General features: G+C 35.0%; 1 protein-coding gene across 1 annotated transcript in view; it reads left to right on the top strand.

Moving 5' to 3' along the window:
* LOC142865674 (uncharacterized) overlaps nucleotides 1-18,501 on the top strand; it is a 144,349-nt gene that overhangs the window by 22,558 nt on the left and 103,290 nt on the right. The window contains 1 exon segment of the mRNA XM_075998856.1: nucleotides 6,691-7,161. Coding sequence (XP_075854971.1) covers nucleotides 6,691-7,161 — 471 coding nt within the window.

An 18,501-nucleotide genomic window follows, 5' to 3' on the forward strand; every position in this document is an offset into this window, starting at 1 on the left:
TGATGGGCACTTGGGCTGTTTCCACAGCCTTGCAATTATGAATTGTGCTGCTATAAACATTCGAGTGCAGGTGTCTTTTTTGTAGAGTGTTATTGGATCATTTGGGTAGATGCCCAGCAATGGGATTGCTGGATCAAATGGTAGATTCACTTGGATCGCTTTAAGGTATCTCCATATTGCTTTCCACAGAGGTTGAACTAGTTTGCAGTCCCACCAGCAGTGTAGGAGTGTTCCTCTCTCTCCGCAACCACGCCAGCATTTATTGTTTGGAGATTTTTTGATAAAGGCCATTCTCACTGGGGTTAAGTGATATCTCATTGTGGTTTTGATTTGTATTTCCCTAATGATTAGGGAGCATTTTTTCATATGTTTGTTAGCCATTCTTCTGTCTTCTTTAGAAAAGTTTCTGTTCAAGTCCTTTGCCCACTTTTTAATGGGATTATTTGATTTTTCCTTCCTGATTTTCATGAGTTCTAAGTATATTCTTTTTATCAGTCCCTTATCAGATGCATAGGATGCAAAAATTTTCTCCCATTCCGTAGGTTGTCTGTTTACTTTCATGATTCTTTATGTATTTTTAAGTTCTGATCTGTTTCATGTCTATGTGTTATAATATTAGAATCCAAGGTTGAGAAAAACATGGGAGCATTTCAATTTCTCTACATTGTCAACATATGTATGTATGTGTATATATATTTACTTATTTAAAACTTCTCAATGTAATGGATGTGAGGTAATATCCCATTGTGATGTTGCTTTGCATTTCTCTAAAGATTAATAATTTTGAGGACCATTTCAAATTCTGTTTGGCCATTTGTATATCTGCTTTTCAGAAATGCCAGATCAATCCATTGTCCATTATTTAATCAAGTCATTCATTTTTGTTGTTGAGTTGTAGTCATTTTTATATATTGAGGATGTAATCTATTATGGTTAAGTGGGCTTCATGCGAGAGATGTAGGCATGGTTAAACATAGGCAAATCCATAAATGTAATTATATACATAAAAGGAAAGTAAAAACAAAGATCATATAATATTCTCAAGAGACCCAGAAAAAGCATTTAACAAAATCAGGCCTCTTTGGTGTAAGAATGCTTAACAAGATAGGCATTGAGGGGACTTACCTCAAAATGATAAAGGTCGTATATGACAAACCCCCAGTCAATCTCACACTGAACAGAGAAAATTTGAAAGCATTCCTGCTTATAAACAGATAATATATCCCTTTAAGTTATTGTAAACATAGTACTGGAAATCATTGCTAGAGCTTCTGCAAGGAAGGAAACTAAGGGAGTCTCAATCAGAGCAGAACAAGTCAAACCATCACACTTTACAGATTAATGATCTCAGAAAACACCAAAGAGTCTGCCAAAAGCTACTGGAGTTGATAAATAAGTTCAGCAAAGTCTCAGGTTACAAAATCAATGTACACAAATCAGGAACTTTCTCATAGGCCAACAACTGTGAAACTGAGAACCAAATCAAAGATGCATGCCTTTCATAATTGAAACAAAGCAAATGAAATACTTAGGAATATATTTACTAAGGATGAGAAGAACTTCTACAGGGAGAATTATAAAACACTGAGGAAGAAAATAGAAGAGAATAGAAACATACGGAAAAGCATTCTATGGTCAAAGATAGGCAAAATCAACATTGTTAGAATATCTATACTACCCAAAGTAATCTACAGATTCAATACAATTTGTGTTAAACTAATAACATCATTGTTTACAGATTTAGAAAAGTAATTCTATACTTCATATGGTACAAGAGAAGGCCCCATAAAACAAAAACGACATTGAGGAGCATGAACAAATTGAGAGGCATCCCTTTACCAGACTTTAAGCTATAGTACAAGACTATCATAAACAAAACAGCATGGCATTGTCACAAGAACAGGACATAGAACAAAAGACCAGAACTGAGATCATAGATATAAAACCATCCTCATATAGTCATGGAATAGCAGACAAGAACATGTACAGGGAAAAGAAATCCCTTTTGAATAAATGGTCCAGTGAAATTTGGATAGCCACACGTAGAAGAATGAAGCAGGATCCACACCTATCATCTCTCACAAAAATCAATTCACAATGGATGAAAGACTTTATCCTATGGCATAAAACCATAGAATTTTAGAAGAAAATGTTGAAAATGCTCTTACATACTTCAGCCTAGACAAAAAATTTAGGAAGACTACCCCCAAATCAATCACCCCACCAACAAAAATAAATAAATCAGGCGTCATCATACTAAAAAGTTTCTACACAGCCATTAAAAGTATAACTAGAGCAAACAAACAACCTAGAGAATGGGAGAAAATATTTGCATGGTATATATTCAATATATTGCTAATAGCTAGAATTTATACATAAGTCCAGGAACTCAGTAAGATAAAATCAAACAACCTGATTAAATGCATGCCAATACATGAACAGAAAGTTTTAAAAAGGACATGTACTATGGCCAAGAAGCATATGAAAAATGTGTGTACATCTCTATTCATCAAGGAAATGCAAATGAAAACCAAACTGAGATATCCCTTAACTCCAGTGAAAATGGCTTTTATCAATAAGCTGAAAATAAGTGTAGGTGTGGATGTAGAGAGTTAGGAACACTTATGTACTACTAGCAAGACTGCAACCTGGTACAATCTCTCTGGAAAGTTATATGGAGACACAGGAAAATACTAAATTTAGAACATCCATTTGATCCAGAAATCCCACTACTTGGTATCTAACCAATGTAAAAACGTCATCCTATAATAAATACATCTGCACTTGAATGTTTATAACATCAAAATTTACAATTGCAAAGAGGTAGAAACATCCTTGGTACTTATAAATACATTAATATAAATATATCTATAAATAAATATAAAATGTGATATATGTATACCATGGAGTACTACTGAGCCTCAAATTCAGTGGCTAAATGACACCCTTTTATATTATCCTTGATTGTGCTGGAGGCCTTTCTTTAAAGTAAACTATCACAAGAATGGAAAAACAAGCACCACAAATAGTCCCTATCAAATTGTTACCAATCGATCAACACATATGTGAACAAATGGAAGTAAATTTCAGTGGGTATTGGGCTGTTGAAAGGGGGAGAAGGTGTTGGGAAAATCCACTCCTAATGAGTGTGGTGAACACGATCTGTGGATGGGCACAGTTGTAGCTCTGATCAGTCGATGCAAAAGCAATATACATATTCTAAATGATTTACTCCCATAATATTTTGAAATTAAAAAAACAATTTTGTAATATGTAAGAAAGTTTTGAAAAGTTCATCTCTGTATCTCTTTAAGATATTCTTTTTATTTTAATTATTATAAAATCACAAAAATTGAAATCTTAATTACTTTTAGTTGTTAACATCAGTCATGTGAGCTATATTTACATCATCATGTACTATATTGTCTGGAATGTATGTACTAAGTAAAGGTGAATTTCAGTACACATGAGAAAACTACCTGTTTTGCCCATTGCCTAACTGCTGACAAAAAGCATTATGTTTTCTGTTCCTAGGAGTGTAACAGCTTAGAAATATCCTACGCATACAATCAAAATACATCTGTCTTATTGTGACTGAGGTTTCATTAAGCATATTGTCATCGAGGTTTATCTATATTGTGGATGTTATTAGAGAATCTGTTTTTTCTTAAGCTGAGAAATAATCCATTATTTCTACATTTCAAATAGTATTTATCTGTTCATTTGGCAAAGGCAGTTTGTGTTGCTATCATCCACTGACTTTTGTGAATTATGGTGAAATAAATATGCATATGAATATAACTCTTTATTTTACAATATATGCAAGAGCTTATTTGTGTTTCTTTCTCATTCATTGGTCCAGGTGTCTCTGCCATTAGATAACTTCTTTGACTACTGTATCATTTTTTTTATTTTTCTATTTTTATTTCAGCATATCATGGGGGTAGAAATGTTTAGGTTATGTGTGTTGCCTTCACCCCGGAGTCAGAGTTTTAAGTGTGTCCATGCCCAGATGGTGCACATCAAACTCATTATGTTTGTATATACCCATCCCCTCCTCCCCCTCCTACGTGCCCAACACCCAATAAATGTTATTCCTATATGTCCACTTAGGTGTTGATCAGTGAAACCAATTTGCTGGTGAGTACATGTGGTGCTTATTTTTCCATTCTTGGAATACTTAGGATAATGGGGTTCAGTTCTATCCAGGATATTACAAGAGGTGCTATATTAGTGTTGTTTCTTATACCTGAATAGTACTCCAAAGTATACATTTTTAATGTTTTAAAATGGGTAAGTGTGGTACCTATAGCATTGCTTCTCTTTTTGGTGATTGTTCACATCTTTGTGGTCTCTTGAGATTTCATATTATTTTGGGTTTGCTATTTCTATTTTTGAAAAAATGAAATTGAGAATTTGAAAGGAATTGTATTTAATCAGTAGATCACTTTGGACATCTTCACAACATTAGGTCTTCTTCCCTTGAACAAGAAAGTGTTCAAGAGTGTGTTGTTTATTTTCCTATGCTTTTGAACTTCTCTGTGTTTTTTGTGTCACTTATCTACAGTTTCATTTCATTCTGATCAGAAATTGTGTAAAATTTCAATTTTCAAAAATTGGTTAAGACATGTTTTGTGTCTGAACAGGTAGATTTTGTAGGAAGAATTTTTATGAGCTATCAAGAATATTGTATATTCTGTTATTATTTAGCAGAGTGTTCTCTGTATATGTCTGAGGTCTTGTTGCTCTCTAGTGTTTTCAAATCTCCTGTTTTCTTACTAGTAATTTGACTGTCTTTATTAGTATTTAAAGTGGAATACCATGCTATCCTATTATTTTTATGTCCATTTCTTCCTTCAATTGTGTCAATGCTTATTATATATTTGAGAACATTTATGCGAGAAATAGATAGATATCAGATATAGCTATTATATTTAAAGGGTTCTCAATGAATGACCTCTTTTTATATTAAATGTCCTTGTTTATCTCGTGTGGCAGTTTTGACTTAAAGTATATTTTATAAACTATAACATTTTGCACTTCAAAAGTCATGTGCCTAATATAATTTTGAACTCCACTGCTCTTCTATGCTGAGCATTTTCATGGTATGTCTTGTTATTTCCTGTCACTTTTTGTCTATTGCTTTCACCAGGTATGAAGTCAAGTTTCTTTAGAGAGAATAGAGTTGGATTTTTAATTTCTTTATTTAACTGTGTCTTCTGAGTAGAAATACTAGTACATAAATATTTGCATAATTGTCTAAAAGGGACGGATTCAAAATTGCCCTAATATTAATTGTTTATTTAACTTTTGTCACTATTTAGTCTTTCTTTCCACTCCTTTTCTCCTCATTCCACCTCACTGATTTTTAGTGATATATTTTGCTTCTGTGGCCACCTTCATTTGTGTATTGCTTTAAACATTTTTCTGGTGTTCACTGTGAGAATTACCTAAAATTTTTGAAGTTGCAACTTATGTTAAACTCGTGACTACTTAACTTCAATTGTACATAAAAATTCATATTATTTATATCTGCCCTCAACTTCATGATATAGATGTCAGTAATTATGTCTCTTTACATTATGTCAATTAACATGTGGGAATGATCATTTTTACTTTGTCTTTCAAATTTGATAGCATAATTAAATGTTTTTGCACCATCAATATAATACTGCAGAATTTTATTTTTGATATGTGCATATCTTTCCCAGAATGTTATGTAATTGTCTTGGAAGATAGAAACCAGACATTCAAAGGCCATCAAAAACCAGATGTATGGACACATGTGCCATTGGTTTGAGTCTCTTTTGAAAGGGAATCCAGGAAATGGAATTTTACTGCTAAAGTGAGAACTCTGTATCAGTGGGGAGGAAGAGTTTTGCTGGGTAAATATAACAAATGTTCCTCCCCTTCCATATGGTTCTTGGTGTCATACTCACCTGGGGTGCCATGAAATATTACCACTTATGATTTCTCAATGAATCATGTTTGCAAATATATTTTGAATGCCATACATCTATGATGGAAGTAAGACTATGGTATTCTATTGCACTTTCTTGCTAATGTGCTTGTTATAGTTTTGTATATTAAAATTATGAAGTATATTTACATAAGTATAACTAGTGAGATACTTTGTTATTTTCATTTCTTTCAGAACTCTCTTCCCATTGCAGTGAAGACCCAATGCCAGAGCAGGGCATAAAACATTCAGTCCAGATATCAATAATAAGACTATACGGAAGCTCTGACCAGGAAAATGTACTTTTAAGAAAAGACTGGGAGTGTGTTGATGAGTGTAAGAGGCAGAAAGTAGGTTATGATGGTCTTATCCAATGTTTGTCAGGTAACAATAGGAAAATCTTGAAAGGTTATAAATGTATAAAAATGTTTAGCAAGTCCTCAAATCTAAATAAATCTAAGATAAGACATACTGGAGAGAAAAGTTTCAAACATAATGAATGTGGCAAACCTTTTATGCACAGCTCAAAAGTTCTTGGACATAGGAAATTTCACACTATAGACAAACCCAGCAAGTGTGAAGAATGTGGAAAACCCTTTAACTGCTACACAAATCTCACTATACATAGGAGAATTCACACAGGAGAGAAACCCTACAAATGTGAAGAATGTAGCAAAGCTTTTACCCATTGCTCAATCGTTACTCAACATAAAAGAATTCATAATGGAGAGAAAACATACAAATGTGAAGAATGTGGCAAAGCCTTTACCCAGAGCACACACCTTACTCAACATAAAAGAATTCATAGTGGAGAGAAACCCTACAAATGTGAAGAATGTGGCAAAGGCTTTATCAAGATTGGAGACCTCAATCGACATAAACGAATTCATACAGGAGACAAACCCTACAAATGTGAAGAATGTGGCAAAGCCTTTACCTGGTGCTCAACCCTAACTCGACATAAAATAATTCATACTGGAGAGAAACCATACAAATGTGAAGAATGTGGCAAGGCCTTTACCCAGTGCACAAAACTTACACAACATAAAAGAATTCATAGTGGAGAGAAACCCTACAAATGTGAAGAATGTGGCAAGGCCTTTACCCAGAGCACATATCTTACTCAACACAAAAGAATTCATAGTGGAGAGAAACCCTACAAATGTGAAGAATGTGGCAAAGCCTTTAACAAGATTGGACATGTCCATCGACATAAACGAATTCATACAGGAGAGAAACCCTACAAATGTGAAGAATGTAGCAAAGCCTTTACCCGGTGCTCAACCCTTATTGTACATAAAAGAATTCATAGTGGAGAGAAACCCTACAAATGTGAAGAATGTGGCAAAGCCTTTAACAAGATTGGACATGTCCATCGACATAAACGAATTCACACAGGAGAGAAACCCTACAAAATTGAGGAATGTAGCAAAGCCTTTACCTGGTGCTCAACCCTTACTCTACATAACAGAATTCATAGTGGAGAGAAACCCCACAAATGTGAAGAATGTGGCAAAGCCTTTACCCACAGCACACACCTTACTGAACATAAAAGGATTCATAGTGGAGAGAAACCATTCCAATGTGAAGAATGTGGCAAAGCCTTTATCAAGAATGGAGACCTCAATCGACATAAACGAATTCATAGTGGAGAGAAACCCTACAAATGTGAGGAATGTGGCAAAGCCTTTACCCGGTGCAGAGAACTTACACAACATAAAAGAATTCATAGTGAAGAGAACCCCTACATATGTGAAGAATGTGGCAAAGCCTTTACCCAGAGCACACACCTTACTGAACATAAAAGAATTCATAGTGAAGAGAACCCCTACAAATGTGAAGAATGTGGCAAAGCCTTTACCCAGAGCACACACCTTACTGAACATAAAAGAATTCATAGTGAAGAGAACCCCTACAAATGTGAAGAATGTGGCAAAGCCTTTACCCAGAGCACACACCTTACTGAACATAAAAGAATTCATAGTGGAGAGAAACCCTACAAATGTGAAGAATGTGGGAAAGCCTTTAACAAGATTGGACATGTCAATCGACATAAACGAATTCATACAGGAGAGAAACCCTACAAATGTGAGGAATGTGGCAAAGCCTTTACCCGGTGCTCAACCCTTACTCTTCATAAAAGAAATCATAATGGAGAGAAGCCCTACAAATTTGAGGATTGTGGCAAAGCTTTTATCCAGTGCTCACACCTTAATCTATATGAAAGAGTTCATAACAGAAAAAATTTTATAAATGAAAATTGTGACAGTCTTTAATAACTGCTCCAATCTTACTCATCATCAAAGAAATCATACTAGATATAAGTGAGATAAATGCAATGACTTTGGAAGTACTTTCCCAAAATATTAGCTTTAAAATTCACAACAGTACTTATACTTATGTAAACAATAATAATGTAGAGTGCTGACAATATCTTGAGTTATGACAGAGATTTTATTGGACATGGGAGAACTTTCACTGAAATTAATTCTCCAATATTTTCTGAAACATTGCTCAACATCACAAAAATTTTCATAGATAGAAACCTTACAAATATAATGAATGTGAACAAATATTTAAGAAAAAGGTATGCCTTAGAGAACAACAAAGAACTGATACTTAAAACTCCTTTACAGATATAATAAATTTCAGAACACACATAATCAATATTAAGTCTAAACAGATATCAGAGGACTCACAGGAAAATGTGCTGAGGCACTAACACATTTAAACATTTCTTTAAACCAGGTTGTTGAGTATAGAGAATAACTCTGTTAAAATAGTTAGATAAATTATTTTTATATCAGTTTTAAAAACGAGAGATTTTTTGAAAATTATAATGATGTGTAAAATATACTTTCTCATCAGGGTGGGATGCAAATGCAATAAAGTATAATTTTTTTGCAACCTTTGACAAGGAAATACTGATGTTATTCAACTTTAAAAACAGTAGATGCTATGCTTCATTTTTAGTGTGTATGTGAATGTCTATGGTTAATGATAGCTGCGTAACAGTTATTAGAAGTCTTTGTGTATTAAGTACATATCATTCATCTACTTTTCCATAGAAAACTAAAATCACTGAAATGTAAGATGTATGAAATGGAGAGGTGCTGTGTGGTAGACTTCTAACAAACAGTATTTCAAGTGATATATGATGTAGGTATACAGATTAATATCCTTCTCATTAAAATCAGAATAAAACAATGACAATATTACAAATAATTTGTTTTACTAATTGTGCATTCGAATAATGAAACAGTGAATTTTTAAATATTTTTAGATTACATGTAAACCTAATTTGTTTTATTAAATTAAGAAAGGTTTTTGTTGTGTCAAACGTGTTGTAGATTGAATGAACTGTTAGTTTGTTACCAACATTAACCTATTCCATGTTACTGAAAGTTGGAGGCAATGGATTGTAAAAATGTACTATTGTGTTACACAGTAAAATTAAATCATTTGTGATCTTTTTTTCAGTGGCTTCCAATTTCTAATTCTTTGAAGAATAATGTTCCCACAAGTTTTATTTTTTATTATTTTTATAATTCATTGTCACTGTAATGCTTATAATAAAGTTTGTCCACGTAATGAAAAGCCATATATTTCTGAACGCTGAATGAGTATTTGTTACATTTTATGCTACGTTTTTCTTTCAACGTGCCACCCGTCTGGCCAGTTAAACAGAAATAAACACACTTTTTTATTTATACTGAATCAAATATACAAATACATCACATATAAGATGAACTTTGGTTGCAGTAGATTTATAGAGTAAGTAATTATGTTTGTGTGAATATGGATGTATACTTATTTTGAAAAGAAAAGTAGAAATATTGAAAAAAATAGTTAATTTCATAATTGTTCAGAATATACTAGCAAACTAGAAACTCCACAGATTCTGATAGCAATTTTTTTTTCTTTATGTTGAATGAATTTGTTTAAAATTCTAAAGTCTCTAATTCAGAACCTGCCCATGCCTATCTTCTGTTCTTACACGGTTATTACTCATGCTAGGCTTAATATATTATTTTATTAATTGAAAGTTTGTATTTATTGTATATATGACCTACTCTGCAATTATAAGAATGATTTTTTTTTTTTTTTGAGACAGAGTCTCGCTTTCTTGCCCAGGCTAGAGTGAGTGCCATGGCGTCAGCCTAGCTCACAGCAACCTCAAACTCCTGGGCTCAAGCAATCCTCTGCCTCAGCCTCCCCAGTAGCTGGGACTACAGGCACGCGGCACCATGCCCGGCTGATTTTTTTTTTATATTATATATTAGTTGGCCAAATAATTTTCTTTCTATTTTTTTTTTATGGTAGAGACGGGGTCTCGCTCAGGCTGGTTTTGAACTCCTGACCTTGAGCAATCCGCCCGCCTCGGCCTCCCAGAGTGCTAGGATTACAGGGGTGAGTCACCGCGCCCGGCTATAAGAATGATTTTTATAAAATTTAATTGTGGCTCCAAGTAAGAGATTGAAATGTCCAGGGTGAAAAATGTCACTGATTTTCATGTGGAGTGATGAGACCTGCAGAACAAACAACTCTCAGAATTTATCAGTGGGAATTCAGCTTCTTTCATTTCGTAATTATTTCCAGTGTTTTGTGTTTTTTTTTGGTCTCTTTTTATCTTTATTCCCTTCTACGAATGTATCTATGCCATTCTTTTTTCTGCCTGCACTTGGGCTACAATATTCTCACTGTTGTACTCACCTGCTGAGAGTTCACATAATACTTTAAAGGTTCTGATGAGAATTGTAGAATTAATTTAATTTGGTGAAAATCATTTAACTATAGAATTTGAGGGAATTTATTGGCTATACATGCAGTATTCTGATTACTTAATTAAGATTAGAGAGATTCAGAATCCTAAGCTTAAAGTAAGAGCCTTAAGAACAAAGACAGATATACAATTCTGAATGCCAGAGGATTAAATCAAGAACTCAGTATTGTTTGCTTTGTAAAAGCAAACTGTTATTAGATCCTAACATATAATGCCATAAATATGAAAATAATTTCAATAAGTAAAGCATAAATAAGTGTGTGATGCATACAGTAAGTACTATATAAAGAAACATGAGAATCTGGCAATCTCTTAATAGAGAGTTTGGGTAAATAAAGAAGTTTGAATTTAATTTTCTATAAAGTACTTATAGTACAACCTATGCATCCATCTAGAATCTACTTATGAGTGTGTATTCTCAGGGTTAGAATATAATAGAATTATTTCTGTGTATTTAAAATATTTGGAATACTATTTATCTGATATTTCAATCTAGAGAATTTATTTACAAGACTTTATCTTCCTTTATTTTAGTGGGTGCAGTACACAGTGCACAGTTTTCATTTTTAGTCATCTAACTTTGACAAACGATTCGGTCATTCTCTCTAGAGGAATCTCATGGATCATAGCTGCTTTTTGATTGAAAATTTCATTAGTGATTTTGGATGCAATCCTGCTTTCTATGTCCACAGTGGCCAGAGGGGAGACGGTGAGCACCACATACATCTTTAGTCTCTTTCATAACATAATCATCAGCACCAGGAAGTCCAGCTGTCTTTAGCTTCAAATAAAATTGTTAAAGCCCCTTTCAGGTTCTGTGCTGCATTATTAATCTATTGGTAAATATCAGAGTTCCCTTGTTTATGAATGACAGGTGGAATGACAAAAACAGCACTCTCACTCTGTTGCCCAGGCTAGAGTGCCATGGCATCAGTCTAGCTCACAGCAACCTCAAACTCTTGGGCTCAAGCAATCCTTCTGCCTCAGCTTCCCTAGTAGCTGGGGTTACAACCATATGCCACAATGCCCTGCTGATTTATCTATATATTTTTATTTGGCTGATTAATTTCTTTCTATTTTTAGTACAGACACAGTCTTGCTCTTGCTCAGGCTGGTTTCAAACTCCTGACATTGTGTGATCCTCCTGCCTTAGCTTCCCAGAGTGCTAGGATTACAGGTGTGAGCCACTGCACCTGGTCAGCACAAACTCTCTTTACACCAATAACTCGTTTAAAGAATTGGCTCAAATGGAAAGATTAATTCCTTGGGTTTGGAAATCTCTTGAGTGAACCGTTATATCTCCGTGTAAACTTTTAAAGTTCACCACTTAGTGCAGGGATTAGATGTGTCAGAAACCCTAGCTAAATGAGTCCACAGACCCACCAGTAAAAATCGATGGCACAAATGATGGGACAGGAAATTTGGTTTGATATTAATGCTTAACTAAAATATGATGATCAAGCTATTTCTCAAATTCAACAGTGCTGTATTAAGGAATGGAAAGAGATAGCTTCTCTTAGACTGTAGCTTCCTATATAAATGTTAAACAAAATGTTAATGAAACTCATGTAGATTTTATTGCTAGATTGTAAGAAACATATGGTGCAAGAAATGGTTAGTCCTCCTAATTTAAGAAATATGGTTTTACGTATATTGGATTTTAATAATGTTAAATCTAAATGCCAGCGGCTTTATGCCCAGAAAAATTAAAGTGCATGGTGCCACCGCTGCCATGGCTGCTGAGCCACCAATGCTGTGGCTGTGCTCAGCCAGGCAGCCCAGCACCAGCTCCGCACCACCACAGCCCAATGGCACCTTATGGAGGAAGGGGATCACCTGGCTGCTGAAAAAACTTTTAAGAATTTGCCATTATTTGTCCTGGTCCAACAGGCACATTAATATTAATAATTTGTTCATATTTTTGTTATATGAAAAGGAGTATTAATGCATTTAGGTGTAATTGATTCAGCTTATTCGAAAGAAATTTCAGTTATCAAGGAAAATAGCTCCCAATCCCACAATTTCCATCTGAAGATGGGATCCAAAGTTCAGTGAGCACCTGCCTTTAAGTTGCAAAATTATCTCCTCCTGTATTAACTTCAGAAGCTTGTTTTTTATTGGAATTTAAACAATTATCAAAAAAAGAGAGTCTCACTAATTACCCAGTAAGTTTATGGTGCACTGTTTAGGACAAATAGGGCTGTCTAGACTTCTTCCTTCAAAGCTAATTATTATTCATCTAGATAACATTTATGTAAAAGTTAGGATATGCTTAGTCATGTACAGGAACGACTTTATGTGTCCCTTTGCAATCTCTCAGTGTATTGGCACTGTGCACATCACATTGTGATTTGAGTAATAAAAGGGTTTCTTTTAATTCTCTTTTACCTTTGTGGAGTGGTTTTCTTAGTTTGATACTCTTTACTATTAATACTTCCTGAACACTTTCCAGAATTAAAACTGCAACATAAACATATAATGTGCCCGCCATTTCTAAATTAGAAGGGCTTTGAACACTAGATTCCTTCTTGAGCTTCCAGTCTGTAACCAGCAAGTCTGAAGCAGAGAGCTTCACTGTCCCCACATCTGAACACAGTGAGTTCTCTAGACCTCTTTGGTGTCTACTGTCCCTCTGGAGTATAGTTAGACCAGATTCCTGTGAATACACTCCCATAGGATAATAATTAGTAGTTCTATCCTTTCTGTAAATGCATCTCACATCTTTAGAACTTATATGGATTCAGATACCATCGGCCTCAAACACAAATGGAAACAATATTATGCGCACTGAATTGGACACATAAACTCCCCTTCTGCCTTCAATTCTTGCCCAAATGCAAGGAAATGGACAGTGAGCCCTACTGAATTCATGCCTCTCAAGAGACCTAAATCTGCAGCTCTGAACTCTGAATCCAAGGTCTGAGTTTCCTCAGGATGCATTAGAGCAGCTTCCAAAGAGGAATTTCTCTTCCTGTTTTCCTTCCCTCTCTGTAAAAGTGAAGAATACACAAATTTGATCCAAACTAAACCTGGCCTCAACCTGGAATTTGCAAGACAGGGACATGCTTTGGACTGAGGATGGATCAAAATCTCCGGGGAGAAATATGCTGCCATGTAAGAGATCAACATGGACTTGTAATTTGATTTTGAAAGGACCTATTTGGGGTGAGTGTAAAGAATTTTCTAGATCTTGTGCAGTGTCATATTATAGTTGCATGAGAAGAAAAGAAAGTCTGTAACCACATCTAAATTTTTCTGTAAATTATTGAACACTTATTACTCACCTTTTCTGGCATAATAAGGATTAAATCACACAATGTAAAGGCTTCTTCACAGTGCAACAAAGCATACTTCTGAGCACATAGGACATGCTCAGTAGACATTGCATTATGCTGCTCTTCATATGCATATTAAGTATATGCTGTGATGAGTGTTGGGCAAAAGGCAGTATGCATGCTGTGCTTGCTGTCTCTACTGAGTGCTACCAATCATGGATCTATGTTGAGGAACATCAGCACTAAAAGGGACATGGTTAAGAACCCAATTAATGTGCCCCTTCCACACCAGCAGACCACAATTCTTAGAGTGAGGCCTACAGTACCACATGATTTATATTTACATTGATGTTTCAGACACAAATTTAAGGTAATTACCTTTCAGCTAGGCTTTCATTTAGGATAACCTGGCTAGATTGAAGAAACACCATCACCTGCCTTTTGGGCTTGATGGGAACATCCATGTGGTTTTAATTGTGCCCCAACTAATTCTAATTTGATAACAGGGTCAAGCATTAGGATTCCTGCATATATTCATGAGAATTGGGTTTAGCCTTTGTTGTAGAGGAAAGTCACAGGTTCTGCTCTCTTGGGCTTGTTAGAGGCAGATCACTGTGGTCAGATTCCCATTCCTGTAGCAGAAACTCCTGGCACCTGTAGCCGGGGAAGGTAACCAGAATAAAAAACAGGAGAACCTCACATTTTGGTCTCCATGAATGAGCTGATCATAGCTGACTCTTTACTGTGAGCAAGAGTAATTGAGTGTAGCCCTTCTGCATTTTATGTTCCTCCTGCTTGTCAATGTGGTGGAAACAAGGGATGAAATTGTGCTCACTCCTTTAAGTGCAGTCTCAACATTTAATTCTAATTGTTTTACAAAATCTCAGCTGAAAAGAAATTTCAGAGTAGGAGAAGAAGAAGAAGAAATGGCTGGTTTTCACGTAAGTGTGTCCCAGATTAGAGGTTGTGTCCACTGTTTCTCCTAGAAAGTCATGTAGAACTTCAGTTTTTTGAACTTGTAAACCTTTAATTTTTTACTTTTGTTGTGTATGCCTAAGAAGTTTGTAAGTACATTTTTTTTTCTTTCTTCTTATGATTGTCAACAAGCTCTGGAAAATCCTTCCTTCCTATATAACAGAGCCTGCTCTACATTCTCGTCCAGAAGCTTCCTAATACAATAACCTGATTTTATAAGAACTGTATGATATGTAATATGAAAATGTTCCCATTGTGACAGGTCAAGATAGAATAGTGTGGATGTCTGAAATTCCTGTTGGGCATTGGATATAGTCTTTGAATTTGAGTGAAGAGGGGGAACATGTACTCTCAAAGTTTTATCTGGTTGCTTTATCAGCTATACATAAAATATCATTAGAATTTGGGAAGAGGATAGCATTGATTGTGTAGGATAACCAGAAAATTATGGAAAAAAAGGAAAATAGAAGACTTACTCTGTGTGATGCTGAAGTATTTACATACATTATTAAAGATAACAAAACATGGGAAACATCTGTATCTGAAATTTGCATACAACTGATGAATTTTCATGGTTACATATTGTTGGCCACTACTATCCCAGCAGTGATTTTGTATTCTACTCTTTGCAATGATGCCTAACAACAATTTGTCCCATTAAAGTGATATTAATTACATTCACTTGCTTAAGATGCTCTCTGAGAGATTGTTCCCATATAAAGTTAATTGTTTTTTTTTTTTCTCTTTATCATTAAGTGTCTCATGGAGATTTACTGAGTGATGTGCATGAAGGATCATATTTAATCTGGAAGCTCCCCTTTCTTCTTATAGCTTGCTTTGAAAAATGAGGGCTATCATCTGTGTTCTGTTCTGATGAACTGAGATAAATTCTACCTTTTACTGGATGTTGACAACATACTCTCCTTAGGCAAGAAGCATTGATATCAACAGTTATATCATGTGCCATGCAGAGATTCAGACCCCACCCCAGATCTCCTGAATCAGAATATGTATTTTAACAAAATCTCTAGTTCTTCATTGTACTCGTAAAAATTAGGTGATACTTTCTAACTCACTATGTTTCTCTATGTGAGAAATATGCACAATTTATCAATGTGATGTAAATATAACACCCATAAATTTATATTACTGTTGTAAGGCCCTTAATTGTGTATTCAATGATTTATCATCCAAAGCATAATCATGTGCACACTTTTTCATACATCTTTTGTGATCCTCATTCCAGCGGATAAGAGAATATGTTCAAGAATATCAATGTGCTAAAAATTATCTTATTGGATAATTGCAGTCACTCATATGTCAGAAACAGTTCTCATAACTCATTTTGCTTGCAGTCAAATTAAGAACTCTCTCTATGACCACTTGGGAAATATGTGTATTTTTATAGGAGCTGGTGACATTCAGGGATGTGGCTGTAGAATTCTCTCCAGAGGAGTGGGCATGCCTTGACAATGCTCAGCGGAATTTGTATAGAAATGTGATGTTGGAGAACTATGGAAACCTGGTCTCCCTTGGTGAGGATCACTTATATACAGAATTCATATTCCACATTAAGGCCATTACTTTTTTATTGATAGTTTCTTAAAGGTTTCTACTTTACATGAATGAATTTTATTTATTTTATTTTTATTTTAGTGTATTATGGGGGTACAAGTCTTAAGGTTACTTATATTGCCCATGCCCCCCTCCCCCCTTGAGTAAGAGTTTCAAGCATGTCCATCCTCCAAACATTGCACATCTTATTCGTTGTGGTTGTATACACCCATCCCCTCCTCCTCCCTCCCACCCTCCTGACACCTGATAAATGTTACTCATATGTGTCCCCTTAGGTGTTGATCCGTTAATACTAATTTGCTGGTGAGTACATGTGGTGCTGGTTTTTCCATTCTTGAGATACTTCACTTAGTAGAATGGGTTCCAGCTGTATCCAGGAATATATGAGAGGTGCTATATCACCATTGTTTCTTAAAGCTTAATAGTATCCCATGGTATACATATACCACATTATATTAATCCACTCATGAATTGATGGGCACTTGGGTTGTTTCCATAGCTTCACAATTGTGAATTGTGCTGCTATAAACATTCGAGTGCAGGTGTCTTTTTCATAAAGTGACTTTTGATCTTATGGGTAGATGCCCAGTAGTGGAATTGCTGGATCAAATGGTAGATCTACGTGTATCACTTTGAAGTATCTCTATATTGCTTTCCACAGAAGCTGAACCAGTTTGCAGTCCCACTAGCAGTGTAGAAGTGTTCCTATCTCTCCACATCTATGCCAATATTTATTGTTTGGGGACTTTTTACTGGAAGGTCATTCTTACTAGAAATAAATGATATCTTATTGCACTATGCTCAACATCTCTGATCATCAGGGAAATGCAAATCATTTTATTCTTAATGTATTTTTAATTTTTGATCTGTTCTATGTCTATGTTGTATAATATTAGAATCCAAGGTTCAGAATAACATGGCAGCATTTCAATTTCTCTACATTCTCAACATATTTATGTATGTATGTATGTATGTGTATATACATTTACTTATTTAAAAGTTCTCAATGTAATCCAAACGTTCCCAAACAGCAAATGTTGGTGTGGATGCAGAGAGAGAGGAATGCTCCTACACTGCTGGTGGGACTGCAAACTAGTTCAACCTCTGTGGAAAGCATCATGAATGAATTTTATATCCATGCTTTTAAAGAAAATTTGAAGATTTTGGTCCATAAAATAAAATCATTGGATGTCTCATGTTATCTTGAACCTTTCCCTTTGTTGGGATTTCACACTAGATTAGTGGTTACTCTAGAAATCAGGGTATATAATTGTTGTCTGCACCTTGGAATAGAATTTCCACCTCTTATTTATTTGGTGCTAGTGGGAATTGGTGCTCTAGTCATAAATTAGATCAATTTTTTATTATTCTACAGGGTCTGTGAGAAAGCAATATGTTGGAAAGGAATTTTCTAGAATCTTCTCTAATGTTCTCTCTACTAAGGATAGTACTGCATTAGTAATTGGAAAGTCTTCAACTAGAGTCATGTAAAACTTTTCTAATGAAACAGGTCTTGCTGAGTCAAAGCCAGAGCTGATCACATGCCTGGAGCAAAGGATAGAGCCCTGGATTATGAATAAAGAGGAAACAACAGCTAAATATCCAGGTAGGTGAGATTCAGTGAAGCAGATTAACGAATGTTGGAGAGTCAAAGGTCAAGGAAGAAGGCAGATATTAAAAAATGTCTTGGAATATTCTGCCCTGTTAGAAATGATTTTTAAAAGCCTGTGTATGTTGCTCTTTATTTTCCAGAAGGACATCTTTTGTCCCAGGCTCTTAAACTCTCAAAGAACTCTACCCATGAAGTGATCATTCTTAGAAGTCAGTGAGAACCAAACTTCTTTTCATGGCTTATAAGGGACTCCATTATCTATCAGCATTTCTATTGTTTAGGAGTTATGGGACTATCTGTGCATATTTTGAAGACCACTACA

The sequence above is a fragment of the Microcebus murinus genome, chromosome 31 (assembly GCF_040939455.1).
Source record: "Microcebus murinus isolate Inina chromosome 31, M.murinus_Inina_mat1.0, whole genome shotgun sequence".
Classification (NCBI taxonomy): Eukaryota; Metazoa; Chordata; class Mammalia; order Primates; family Cheirogaleidae; genus Microcebus; species Microcebus murinus.